The sequence below is a fragment of the Bufo gargarizans genome, chromosome 1 (genome assembly GCF_014858855.1).
Source record: "Bufo gargarizans isolate SCDJY-AF-19 chromosome 1, ASM1485885v1, whole genome shotgun sequence".
In the NCBI taxonomy this organism is placed as follows: Eukaryota; Metazoa; Chordata; class Amphibia; order Anura; family Bufonidae; genus Bufo; species Bufo gargarizans.
This window is the reverse complement of record NC_058080.1, coordinates 79,782,360-79,795,477: the sequence shown is the minus strand read 5'-3', so window position 1 is coordinate 79,795,477 and position 13,118 is coordinate 79,782,360. Positions and strand designations below refer to the sequence as shown.

The 13,118-nt window shown below is 40.8% G+C and overlaps 1 protein-coding gene across 1 annotated transcript in view; it reads left to right on the top strand.

Annotated features, from left to right (window-relative positions):
* Positions 1–12,862, top strand: part of LOC122930765 (protein sel-1 homolog 3-like) — an 82,204-nt gene extending 69,342 nt beyond the window's left edge. The window contains exons 18-24 of the mRNA XM_044284384.1: positions 162–252; positions 5,744–5,828; positions 6,153–6,262; positions 6,409–6,530; positions 8,984–9,086; positions 9,179–9,242; positions 12,670–12,862. Of these exons, the coding sequence (XP_044140319.1) occupies positions 162–252; positions 5,744–5,828; positions 6,153–6,262; positions 6,409–6,530; positions 8,984–9,086; positions 9,179–9,242; positions 12,670–12,830 (736 nt within the window). The 3' untranslated portion in view covers positions 12,831–12,862. The remainder of the gene's footprint in view (positions 1–161; positions 253–5,743; positions 5,829–6,152; positions 6,263–6,408; positions 6,531–8,983; positions 9,087–9,178; positions 9,243–12,669) is intronic.
* The last annotated feature ends 256 nt before the right edge of the window (positions 12,863–13,118 follow it).

The following is a 13,118-nucleotide window of genomic DNA, read 5'->3' as shown; positions in this document are numbered from 1 at the left end:
TGATTGTAACTGTACATTCATTTGTGGGAACCAACCACAGAATCCACAAAAATCATTAATAGGGGTCTGATCATTTAAAACTGAGGCACTATACATACGTTGAGGTTGGAATGCAAACTGATGATGTTACCTAGTTATACATTTTTTTTTTTTTTTTGCAGAGACGAGGCTTTTCTAAATTTTATTTTGACTGCAGAAGCTGGAGTGGAGATGTCACAGACAAATGTGGCATACCTTTGTGAAGAGCATTTAGTTAGTATATCTTTATTTTTCTGACTTTTCTGACTGAAATAATTTTACCTGTATGAAGGATCCTGGCTCTTTAAAGATGGGGCCCGCTCAGAACCTGTTTTCTATAGCAGACGTCCAGCAGCAGTGTCTGTCGTTGAAGACAACTCCGATCACCAATATGTAACCCACTCGGCTGCCGAGGTCAATTGCAACAACGGCATTTAAGTGGTCTTTTGGAGATAGGGCGCCAGTTCAATTGCGGGTGAGCCTAAACGGCTCACCTAAAATTATATCACAGGAGCCGTTCAGTTTCTATGGCAGCGGAGAGCCTTCTTAATGTTCCCAGGCCTACCATCGTAAAGCTTCTACTTTCCCAATTTTCCCATAGGTTGCTATAGTTATAGGGGTTAAAAATAAAGTTAAAAAAAAGTCAGGAAAAGTTTTCCAAAAATATAAAATAAAACAAATAAAAATAATAAAAATAATCAAATCACTCCATTTACTCATTTACATATACAAATAACTAAAAGTATCGCCATGTCCCAAAATGCAGGAACTAATAAAATCTAAAACATGATAGCAGAAAAAATATCAAAATGGCTAGATTAGCATTTTTTGGTCATTTCACCTCCCAAAATATTGATTAAAAAGAGATTAATAGTGGTACATACCCCAAAATACTATCAATATAAAGTAAAAATCACTCTTCAAAAATCACTATGACAAAGATCTAAATGTCAGAATATGGTTAAGCAAATAAAACATGTTTTCCAAGCCTTTGTCTTAAAGGAAATGTTTCTGCTAGATAAAACCAGATATCAGCACATATTGTTTTTTTCTAATCCGTTTTTATTTTCTGATTTGTAGATTTATTTATTCTATTTCCTAAACATGATTATGGGGTCGGACATCTTGCCTTAACTGTTCTTAACAGCATTTAGAAAGCATTAAGAGAATTGCTTTACGGCAGCCCCATGGTCCATAGGCACAGTGTTCAGGAGGGGACCTCTTTGACTTCTATGGGAGAGTTTTCTAGGTCTGCTCTGTGACCTGTGCAGAGGTCACTGTACAAGGAAAGAATAGATAAGCTCTGACAATCACCTACTGTGAATGGTGGATCCTGTCTTATCTGTGATTCTAATTATGCCTGTAATGATATTGCCTGTGTGTATAGATAAGCAGGTAACTGCAGTAAAGTGATCTATACAGACCAAGAAGTGACGCCAATTATTTGGCTTAGTGGCCAGTGGGAAAACACAGGATTTAATGTTTTTTGTTTAAAGGGGTTGTCTGGGTTCAGAGCTGAACCAGACATATCCCCTTCTTCACCCAGGCAGCCCCTCTGAGATGAGCATCGGAGCTGAATCGTGCAGGACAAGGGCTTGTTCATTAGATCCGGTGACGTACTGGGTCTCTGCGAAGCGGTAGCAGTGTTCCCGTTGACGTCCCCGCCACTATTGGGCGTGCTTTAGCGATGCCCTAGTCTGTAAAATGTCTAGGGCAGCGCTAAAGCCTGCCCATTTGTGCCGGTGACGTCACCAGGAACACTGCTAGGTGGGAGCCTCTGTCTAGCAGTATAAGACAAAAAAGCCCTTGTCCTGCACGATACAGCGCCAATGCTCATCTCAGGGACGCTGCCTGGGTGAAGAAAGGGATATGTCCGGGTTCAGCTCTGGACCCGGACAACCCCTTTAAGTATAGATATTGACATGGAAAATTTAAAATAACATTGCCAATAAGTCTTTAAAAATTTGATTTAAACAATAACTCATTTTCTGATGGCACATTTCCTTTAACGTAACAAATGCTACAAGCCCAAATATGCCTATGTGACAGGAAAAATTAAAAGTTATGGATTTTGGAAGGCAGGGAGTAAAAAACGAAAATGGAAAATGGCTGTGTGAGGAAGGGGTTAATACAGTATGTTAGGCTAGTCCTTTGGTGGAATGTGTGTAGTGAAAATATAGTGCTGAACAAGCAGGTCAGAGTTAAATGTAACAAAGTCTTTCTTACTAATTGCAACATGGTAAACATTTTTCTGGCACCAGCAAGCAATCTGGAGGCAGGTTGGATGACTGCAATTAAGCACTGGCTAATGGTTATACTGGTGATACTGACCTAATGGTTGTTTGGTGATGAGTGGCTTGGCTCGAATCCCTCACCTTACATCAGTGTATGTAGATGCCGATGTGGCAGTTCACTCTACTGTCTGGAATCTCAAAGGCCAATTTGGGTATTTCTCCCTGGAGTATTTGGTAACAGGAGCAGGAGCTCTGACATCTGCCTCCTCTCCACTGTCTCTGGACAGGAACTCCCCCACTTGGCAGGGAGCAGGTCAAGCCCATTCCTCCCAAGAGGGGAAGAACAGGGTGGTTTACTCTGTTTCTGCCAACCTATGCCAACCTTTCCTTGCTGGTAGCTACTACCAGAAGCAAACAGTAAAATACATCACATAGCAATAAACAATTTGTAGTACCCCCAGGTCTGGATGAGTACATTCACATCATGTTTATGGCCTCCATTTAACACATCAGAGCTTATGTTTAATAGATGCCTCTGACAGGTGCCATACAGTGGCATCTATCACCCACGAGGTCCCACTGTAAAATGTAAAAGTTTAACCCCTTAGTGACCACCCATACCCCCTTTTCCAGTTGTCACTAAGGGGCCTGAGAGCCATGCTCCTGCTCTAATGGCTTGGACCATGAAATTAAATAAATATTGTGGGGTGCCTATGTTTTGGTATTGCAAACTAGGTCTAATGGAGGCCTCAGGCCTGCCTCCAACTTGTCCTAGCAGGCCTAACTTTTCTGGCGCAGCCTGTTGGTGGATGTCAGTTTAGCACTGACAGTAAAATACACTGCACTGCCTAAACAGTGCAGTGTATTTTCGAAAAGATCAAAAGAACACCTATTATGTGGGACTATTAAATGTTTAAAAAAAGTTTTATTAAATTAATAAAAATCCATACACCTTTTTTCATAAAAAAATTGCAAAAATAAAATCTACACATATTTGGTATCACTGTGTCCCTTAACAACCCGCATTGTACAATTATGTAATTTATCCCGTATGGTGAACACTGAAAAAAAAAAAAGCCAGACTTGCTGCTTTTTGCTTATTTGGCACTAAAAAAAAACTGAATAAAAAGTGATCAAAAAGTGTTATGTATCCCAAAATGATACCAATAAAAACTACAAGTTGTCCCACAAAAATCAGGTCCTCACACAGCTCCACAGAAAGAAAAAGAAAAAAGTTATGAATCTTGGGATTTGGCAATGCAAAATTATTTTCTTCTTAAAAAAAAAAGGATTTTTTTTATTATGCAAAGGTAGTAAAAGGTAAAAAAAACTATATATATTTGGTATCACTGTAATCCTACTGACCCAGAGAGTAAAGCTATCATGTTAGTTTGTCATAAAATGAATGCCCTATAAATTTATAACATAAAAACTCAGTGACAGTATTGCTTCTTTTTCCCATTTTCCCATCCACCTCCCAGAAAGTGTTAATCAGTAAGTTATGTCTGTTAAAACTAAAACTTGTGCCTCAAAAAACAAGCCCTCATATGGCTGCATCGAAGGGAAAACATATATAAGCTCTTGGAAGGCGACAATGAAAAAATTGGCATTATAACTGACCCCGCCGATCAGCTGTTTGAGAAGGCAGCAGCGCTCCTGTGAGCTTTTCCTAGGCCGGTGACATCACGTTCATCAGTCACATGACCTAGGAGCAACTCAGCCCCATAGAAGTGACTGGGGCTGAGTGTGATACCAAGCACAGCCACTATACAATGTACGGCGCTGTGCTTGGTAAGGTGCGAGAAGGCAGCGGTGCTCACAGAAATGCCAATGCCTTCTTAGACAGGGTGTTGGACCCCCCACGATCAGATACTGACGACCTATTCTGAGGATACTGTAGGTCATCAGTTTTAAAGTCCTAGAAAACCCTTTTAAGGCCAGCTCAAAACAGGCTAGTCACTAAGGTGTTAGGTAACCTTTACGCTTTCTGTTACTGGACAATGTCTGTAATGGCATAATCTGCAATACTTTTGATACCTGTTTTGTGGTATTTTTACATATGGACACTTTTAGTGTGTATGTTGGTAGCATTTCTGAGGTACATGCTAAACCAGGGGTGCACAACTTTTTCTGGTTGGGGGCCACATTGTCAGACTGAAGGGATCTTAAGGGCTAAAAATAAAAGTTAATGTGGTATTACCAACTGAATTACTGTATTTATGGTGTATTGTACATACAGTATATGCTATAAATGTCTGGTTACACCTCCAGGATTCCCATCTAATGGGAGAATACATGAAAAATGCATGTGAGCAGCCATAGACATACATGTCTGTCACCAGATGGTTAGGGGCCACACAATGATATAAAGGGCCACATGTGGCCCCTGGGACACAGGTTGTGCACCCCTGTGCTAAACGCACATCATGCTTAACTCGGCCTAAATTATACAGGAAGTCATGCTTTGGGTACTGTCAAACCTCATTGCCTCTACAGTACCTTGTTCTCAGCCGGCTGACAAGTCAGTCGTCTGTTGATGAGTTGAGTTGCAACATATTGTTTTTTAGGGACTTAAATATATATCACAAAAATCTATTGGCTATACATACAGTTTAAGGACGTTTTAGAAAATTCGATTCGGCTGCTTTGCTGAATTACTTTGTCACAAAGCACATTTTTTTGTAAGTAGCGGCTGAAATGACAGGGAGCTGCAATAGCGCTGCCCCCATCATTGTACCACTCAGATGCTGCGTTCATACATGATCACTGCATCAGACAGTAATAATACAGTGTAAAATTAACCGCATTTTTTTTTATCATACTTACTGCCTCCATTTGCTCGCAACGGGCCATCCGCTGCCATCTTGCTTTTAAGATCTTGAGCAACCCAAGATGACGTTGTGAAGCTGGCCGGCTTGGTGACGTCATACGTCACTATGCATGGGATTTTGGCTCATATTCTTCAATCAAGATGGCAGCGGCACTCCTGTAGTGAGCAAATGGAGGAGGTAAGATATATATTTTTACACTATCCAAAGGGATTCAGAGATGTCCCCTTCTATTGCTCTAATTGTCATGCTAGATCTATTCCAAACTGGCAGCTCGGGGGGGGGGGGGGGGTGTCCTTTCTTCTGCAGTTCTTTACCTACCACAGCTCAGAAGGTGTGTCCTTTCTCAGAGGGTGCATCCTTTCTGCTGCAGCTCTTTTCCTTTTAACTGTCAAAGCTTCTAACAGTAGATCCGGCTGGTGGCAGGTGAAGGATGGAACTGAGCATGTGTGACCACCTCAGCAAGGTTAATGAGGTAAACAAATAAATAAGGAAAGAAACAAACAGTAGGTGGCGCTATACAGATACATTTTATTGAGAAACTCCATGGCTATAGTAACTGCATGCAATTCCAAAAGTATTCAGATCCAGGTGCTTGTTTGAAATATGTAAAATCTTTTTTTGTGGGACAACCCCTTCAATATACTATTTTTGTCTTTTTAGGCATTGTCCACAGCACCCTTAGGGGATATTTGTATTTGGAGATATTATAACTTGTCTGTAAATCAGCACAATCCTTCGACTTACGGTATGTCTCTGTGGTATATGTCAGTACATTCCTGTAGTATATGTTCTTTTTTTCTGGAATAGTAATAGATAAAAATTTAAAGTAGCATGTATCTAGACTATGAACCTGGACATGTGCAAGTTTTCATATTCTATAGCATTTTACAGACAAAATGCAATTTATTTACGAGCAGTAACATCTATTGGCCAGGAGATGGCGCTATATATTTATCAACACAATGCAGTCATTTCCATGTATGACAACACTCACGTATTGTTGCTTCTGATTACCTATGGATAAATTGAATATATATATAATGTGGAGAAGTAACAATATCTTTTGTAGCTTTATTGAAGATGGGTGATCTGTATTACTACGGGGGCAAAAATCATCCCAAAGACCTGGAGCTTTCAATGAAGCTGTACACGCAGGCAGCGTTACAGGGCGAATCTCAGGTAAACAAATATGTCTGCTTTTACTGGCAGCAGTACATATGGAAACTGACACAACAGAATATTTCACAATCTTTATAATCCTTCCTGATCTTGTATATTATGCACGTGGACATTTCCTTGTTGATCTAGCTCTTTATATTTTTTAGGGGTTATTCAATCTAGCCCAGCTGGCCCAAGAAGGAATTTCCATACCTGAGTATTTGCTAAGACGTCTGAAAATTGAGAAATCTCTTAACGACCATTCCTTGGTGGCAGAGCTGTATGAAAGGTGCGGTTGTGGAGCTTCATATATGTTCTGAAGGACATAATAGTCCATGGCCTCTCAGATGTTTTCTACCCAGGCCTCACAACCCAAACCATAGTGATGCTGGGGCCTCACCAATGGTGCACACCACTACAGCAGCGCCAAAGAAATACCACAGTACAGCGCAATAATCAGGATTAACTGGGGGTCGGTGTTTCATATCCCAGAGGTATTGGGATATTTCCAATTTCAGCCAAATAACCATGTGAACATTCTGCAAGAAAGTACGGAGAATAGCCCACATTTCTATCTACAATGTGGGGTAAATTGTGCCAAAATCTGGTGCAATTTGCAGCATCTAAGTTTAGAGAAATTATCTGTCTAGCCTGAAAAAGGGGTGTGGTGTAAGGGTGTGGCTTCAGTGAAAGGGGCGTGGCTAAATATGCAACATTTATAAATCAATATTCAAAGTAGACGCATCTTTATTTTCATTCCAACAGCACTATATCATTAAAAATTCTGAAAATCATCCTTCTGTAGCAGTCAGTCCAGAGAGATAAACCTACTATATACATAGGGAACCCATGTCATTTTACTGCTGCTGTGAGGGGATGATGTTATCTGTTAGTATAATATTAAATTGTAGAATTAGGAAAACATCTCAATTTTTCTCTTTATAGGCCTAGGTAAAGATACCCATAGAAGAGCATTGCACCTATCAGTGTAATGTGTGATGTTCTAATTGAGTCACTCATCCCCCTTTCTTTTCTGGTCGGAGTGAATGGTCTGACTAAGAAAGTCAAGCATGGCTGTTTGCTGTGCTAAATGTCCAAATAAGGCCTCATGCAGACGACAGTTGTTGTGTTCTGTTCTGCAAAATGGGGTTCCGTTGTTCCGTGATTCGTTTCCGTTTTTGTTTCCGTGTGTCTTCCCTTATTTTTGTAGGATCACCAGACATAAAGGAAAGTAAAAAAAAGACACCGACGCGGATGACAATCTTGTGTGCCTCCGCGTATTTTTGCTGTCCTATTGACTTGAATGGGGCCGCAAACCGTGTTCCTCGAAAATAATAGGACAGGTTATATTTTTTGGACGGACTGGAATCACGGATCACGGACGCGGATGATGAAAGTCAATGGGTCCGCAGAAAATCATGAAAAACGGAACAACGGACACAGAATAAAACAACAGTCATGTGCATTAGGCCTATGGAGGATGTTAGAGTCAGGGCAGGAAGTTGCAAATTATATCTGGGAAACCATCCACCTGTTATTTGTAAAAAAAATACATAAAAATACGCAGAATATATTGATTTTGTGTCCCTTTAATCAGCCTGGTGGATGTGCTTTCATCTATACATCTAGTAGACATACAATTAAATATTCCATGAGTATGTTCTGCTAAAATAATATATCACAGTCATTGGCTGAATCTGGGCATACATGGAGGGGCTGGATATGATGTTTCATAGTGGTTTCCCTCAGGCATTGCTCAGGCAGTGAATGTAGACGCACCCTTTCTTCCCTCTGGGCACTCTCTGTCGCTGGGGTTCCTGCCTGATGGTAGCTTAGGGTGCCCTTGATGTTGGTGGTTGTAGGGTGTATGGGTGCCTGGCAGGAGGTGTAATGGTGCAATAGCCAGCGGATGGTGTGTTAGGAGTCAGGAAACCAGGCCAGAGGTAAAAGAATAAACTTCTCTTTTTACTTGAGTGCAAAATAGGAGTTGTAGTACATCCAACAATAATCTGTAAACAGTGCAAATCCTTTTCCCAAATGGTGAGGTATGGAGGCTGGCACAGAATCTAGAATCTCCGTCTATGAACTGTAATTGAACGGCAATCACAGCTGTAGTCTCCAGTGCAGGATACAGGTCTTTAGAGGAATGTCTGGCCAGCACATGGTTAAGTGTGACAGGTGTCTTAACTGTAATCCCTCACAAGCAGCAAAGTCTGGTGAGCTGTAGTAGCAAGTTACCTTGCTGACTCCTATGCTTGGCCATGCAGCTTCTAACTTCTTCTTTCTTTCTCTCTTGCTTTCTCTCGCAAAAGTAGAACCTCACAGAGAGCGTGGAGAGGGGGATAAGGTTTATGTGCTGAGGGAACAAAGCATTGGGCATGTTACAATCCATCCCCATACACATCAGGCCTTAAACCATACTCAAGCTAGCAGTTTAGACTAGGTGAACATATACGGTAAAATGTTGGTTTTCAGTTCTGAAGCAGAAGACCAGAATCCCTAGATGTGGCTTATGTTAATTATAATGGGATCTGTAGGGTTTCTGACATGGATACTGGCATTTTGCAGGATAAAATACCTACCACTGTATGCTGCGGTATTTTGTAATTTTTTGCCAGAAGCTATGGAAGTGAAAAGCACTTATGTTAACAAAGAGAATTCCTATATTTCATTTTTTTATTTTATTCTAATTACTATATAACTATATGGAAAGTTAATGTTATATCTATTTTCTTTCTGCAGATGTCAAAACCAAAGCAGTGATGACACCATTAGTCCTTGTACATTGGTGCTGCTTTACCTGCAGCTGACTGACTCTTGGCATTTCATACTGAATTCCTCTTTGGTAATGTTTAAATCTACCATTTACAATGATCATTTGGAATTGTCAAAAATTATTATATTGTTATTATACCATTTTCTTAACTTCTTTTTCAGGTTCGTGTACTGATGTCTGTCATTCTTGCTACACTTATTTTACAGTGCTTGTACACTCTACAAGGTGAGACCACATCAAAAGAGGACGGCTGGCTTCATTCATTGCAAAGGCAGATGTTAAAGGAGTCCTTCAGGCTCCAAATATTGAAGTCTTATCCTCAGGATAAGTCAGCAATATCTGATCGGTGAGGGTCCGATATCCCCACCAACTAGATGTTCTTTGGAGCCTCCATCCCTGGAGTCACAGCTCTGTTCAAAATGTAGTAGCCGTGTGTGGATACTAATACTATACCTTAACTCTCATTTGCTTGAATATACCGACATATCAGATATTGATGGCCTCTCCTGAGAATCGGTCATCAATATTAGGAGCCCGGAAAACCCTTTTCCAGTTTCAGTGCCTGCTGGACTGGAAGTGTGATGTGCCATCTACAAGAACATTACTGATGCCAGCCAATCAGTGGTGGCAGCGGTCATATGCCATGCCTACACACTTCACCACTGAGGCCATTGGTTAACCAGCAGTGGTGACGTGTGTAGACAGAAGGTCACACTTCTGGTCCAGTGGGGGCTGTAAGCTAATAGAAGGGATCTTGGTGGTGGAACCAGAGTGTTGGTGATGGCTCTATTTTTGGTTGTTGCAGAGGTAGAGCACTGGACACCATTATTGCCAGTGCCAGCAAGGACTTGTAAGTCGTAGCCAAATAATAGAGAATTGCGGCACACGGCTTCTTTTGTCTGCAGTTTATAGCATTTGTTAGTGTTACATCACATGGAATTTATGATCCAGTTAGATTTCAGAAGAAAATTAGTGACATACACTAGATTTGGCGACCGGACGTTTCGGCCTATCAAGGCCTTCCTCAGCGGTCTATTATCTAAGATGAAACAATATGGATTCAATAAGTGACTGAATATACGTGAAATAATAAAATTAAGATAGTGCATAATCAAACAAATCAATAGAAAGTTAAATAACTGAATCAAGATATGTGCATAATCGACAGGAGAGTACACGACATCCAATGCATAAAACTGAATATAAATCAGAGGTTATGGTGTGGCAAGTTATGGCATAAACAGGTATGGTGGGAAGCTAAATGGCGCTGGATCACAGACACATGTCCGTGTGCGCGCCATTTTAAAATGTATGGGATCCCGGGAGCGCTGGTCATGTGATCCGGACATCTCGCGACGCCGGCGGCACTGACATGCATTTCACCTGATGCGGAAGCCGGAGCCAGATGACACACAGGTGGAATGCACATCAGCGTCGCCAGCGTCGTGGGACGTCCAGATCACGTGACCAGCGCTCCTGGGATCCCATACATTTTAAAATGGCGCCATTGAATACAAGCAGTCACACTAAGGTAAATTATTTTTATATTAGCCACCTGTGGATGACCTCATGTACCATTACCAATGATGTCCAGTCTACCCTACACAGCCATAAAGGTGATTATTACCATCCCTCCTATACTTTCACCATAGAAGCCCCACCAGGAACTGGGATTTAGCTTCCCACCATACCTGTCTATACCATAACTTGCCACACCATAACCTCTGATTTATATTCAGTTTTATGCATTGGATGTCGTGTACTCTCCTGTCGATTATGCACATATCTTGATTTCAGTTATTTAACTTTCTATTGATTTGTTTGATTATGCACTTTCTTAATTTTATTGTTTCATTTATATCCAGTCACTTATTGTATCCATATTGTTTCATTTTAGATAATAGACCGCTGAGGAAGGCCTTGATAGGCCGAAACGTCCGATCGCCAAATCTAGTGTATGTCACTAATGTTCTTCTGAAATGTAACTGGATCATAAATCCCATGTAATGTAACACTAACAAATGCTATAAACTGCAGACAAAAGAAGCCGTGTGCCGCAATTCTCTATTATTTGGCTCTATTTTTTTTTGACCCACCATGCAGATGTGAAAAAGGTTTGCTGGCCTCAAAGAACCTCTTTGATGTGAATTGAGTTTTTAATTTTTACATCCGTTTTGTTTTTCGAGGTCGCCATGATTTTACCTAGATGGCACTAAATGTAGACCTGCCCAGCAAAAGTAAATATTTGAAGTGGCTTCATCTATCTTCTGCTAGGATTTTAGTCTCTGCGTTATTTGCACTTTAGTCTGTGTTGACGGCTGGTAAACCTCATTCTACTAGTGTTTGGTCACTCTGCCAACACGAAAAGTAGTGGAGATGATAAAGAGAAAGCAGGAGGTCACTGCCATGCCGAATGTAGTATTCTGGTAGTCTCAGGTCAGCTCTGCTACCTGCATCTGTCCTTATAGAGAACACAAATATTATTATTATTTATTTATAATAATATAATAATGCCATACATGTACAGAAATGTGCTCCCATTCCCAGCAACCAGATGAATTGTTACATCAACCTTTTATACAGATATTTTCCGTCCTATGTGGGGCGCTACTACACATTTACAGAAACTTACTAGAATATACCAGAACACCATATACATAACAATTCGCTTCTATAATGGTATTCATAATAACATTCCCTTTTAGATGCACCATCATAATACACCTGCAGGGCAATGGGAAATTCTAGATTCCTTTTTATTGCCCTCGGAATCCTTAAAGAGAGTCTGTCACCAGGAAATTGACAGCCTTGTAGGGCTAGATCAACTGAATGCATATCATAACACAGAAATAATGCTCCCCTAGTCCGTTCCCACTAAGCCCTGCTGGATCTGTTTGAGGTCAGTCAAATCTCACATAAAATATCACAATCAAGAAAAATCTGAATCGCGCTGCTCAAGTGGTATTAGATGGTGACGGGAATCAGATGACAAGTCTCACTTACAGGAATCCACAGTTCACACGATGATATCATATTCATTATTCACAAACAACTGATTAAAACTGACACATCAAACAGATGAAAACAACACGGATGGCGGCTGGAACAAAGGCCCTACTCGAGTTACACAAACTGCTGTTTCCAGGGGCCTTGAGTTTTTCTTAAGAATTTGGATGAGCACACCTGGATTAAGAAATAAATGTAATGATACCTTTCACTTAACAATCCATCACTTCATTCTGGAGAAAAAAAACTTTTAATCCATATGCAAATGAGCAGTTAAGTGCACTGAGGGCGGGCCCAAACCACTATGTGCTCTCATGCTCCTCCTGCTTCCTCTGCTAGCCCCTCTCTTTCCTTCCTGATTGGCAGGGCAGGTTTCAGCATATTTATCTTGCCTGACTCTGAAACCCAAGATGGAGAGGAAGGGTCTGACAGAGGTAAGTTGATTGCTATTCAACAGATATATTAAAACGTTGGTATTTTGTACCCACGACGAGCCTACATGTTGGAGACCTTGCATGTTTTCTTCTTTTTGGTGAGTTGAGCTCTCCCAGCATCAACTGTACATAACCAGAGCCCAGTTCATATGTACAAAATGTATATACTAAAATTAAAATGTGAGTTATTCTATCATTTTCTTTTTTTCCAGATAATATTTTGCAGTCCAGAAGAGTACAAAATGTCCACAGTTCTCCAAGACCAGAAGGCAATCCCAATGCTACTCCAAGACCAGAGCAAACCGAAGCTTCTGTAGGCAACAGTTTTGCACCACCCCACTCAGACACTAGAAATATGGGCCTGAACAGATGATTCCCAGTGTCCAGAACTGGCCAGAAGGTGATGACATCTACCACTACCACTTAGGCTGGATTCACACTTCCGTGTTCTGGATGTATTATATGTCCGCACCACAGCCCAACCATGACTCGGTGGACTCTCGGTGGACAATGTAAAGTGCAGCACTTCTACTTCATCATTGCTGTGTGAATATGAAGGAATATTTTGGATTCATTTAGAAGGAAATTGACAAAGAAAAATTGCAGGCAATTTTCTGGATATGTATGAGAATAAAAATGTTATATCTCATGGTTTTTATTT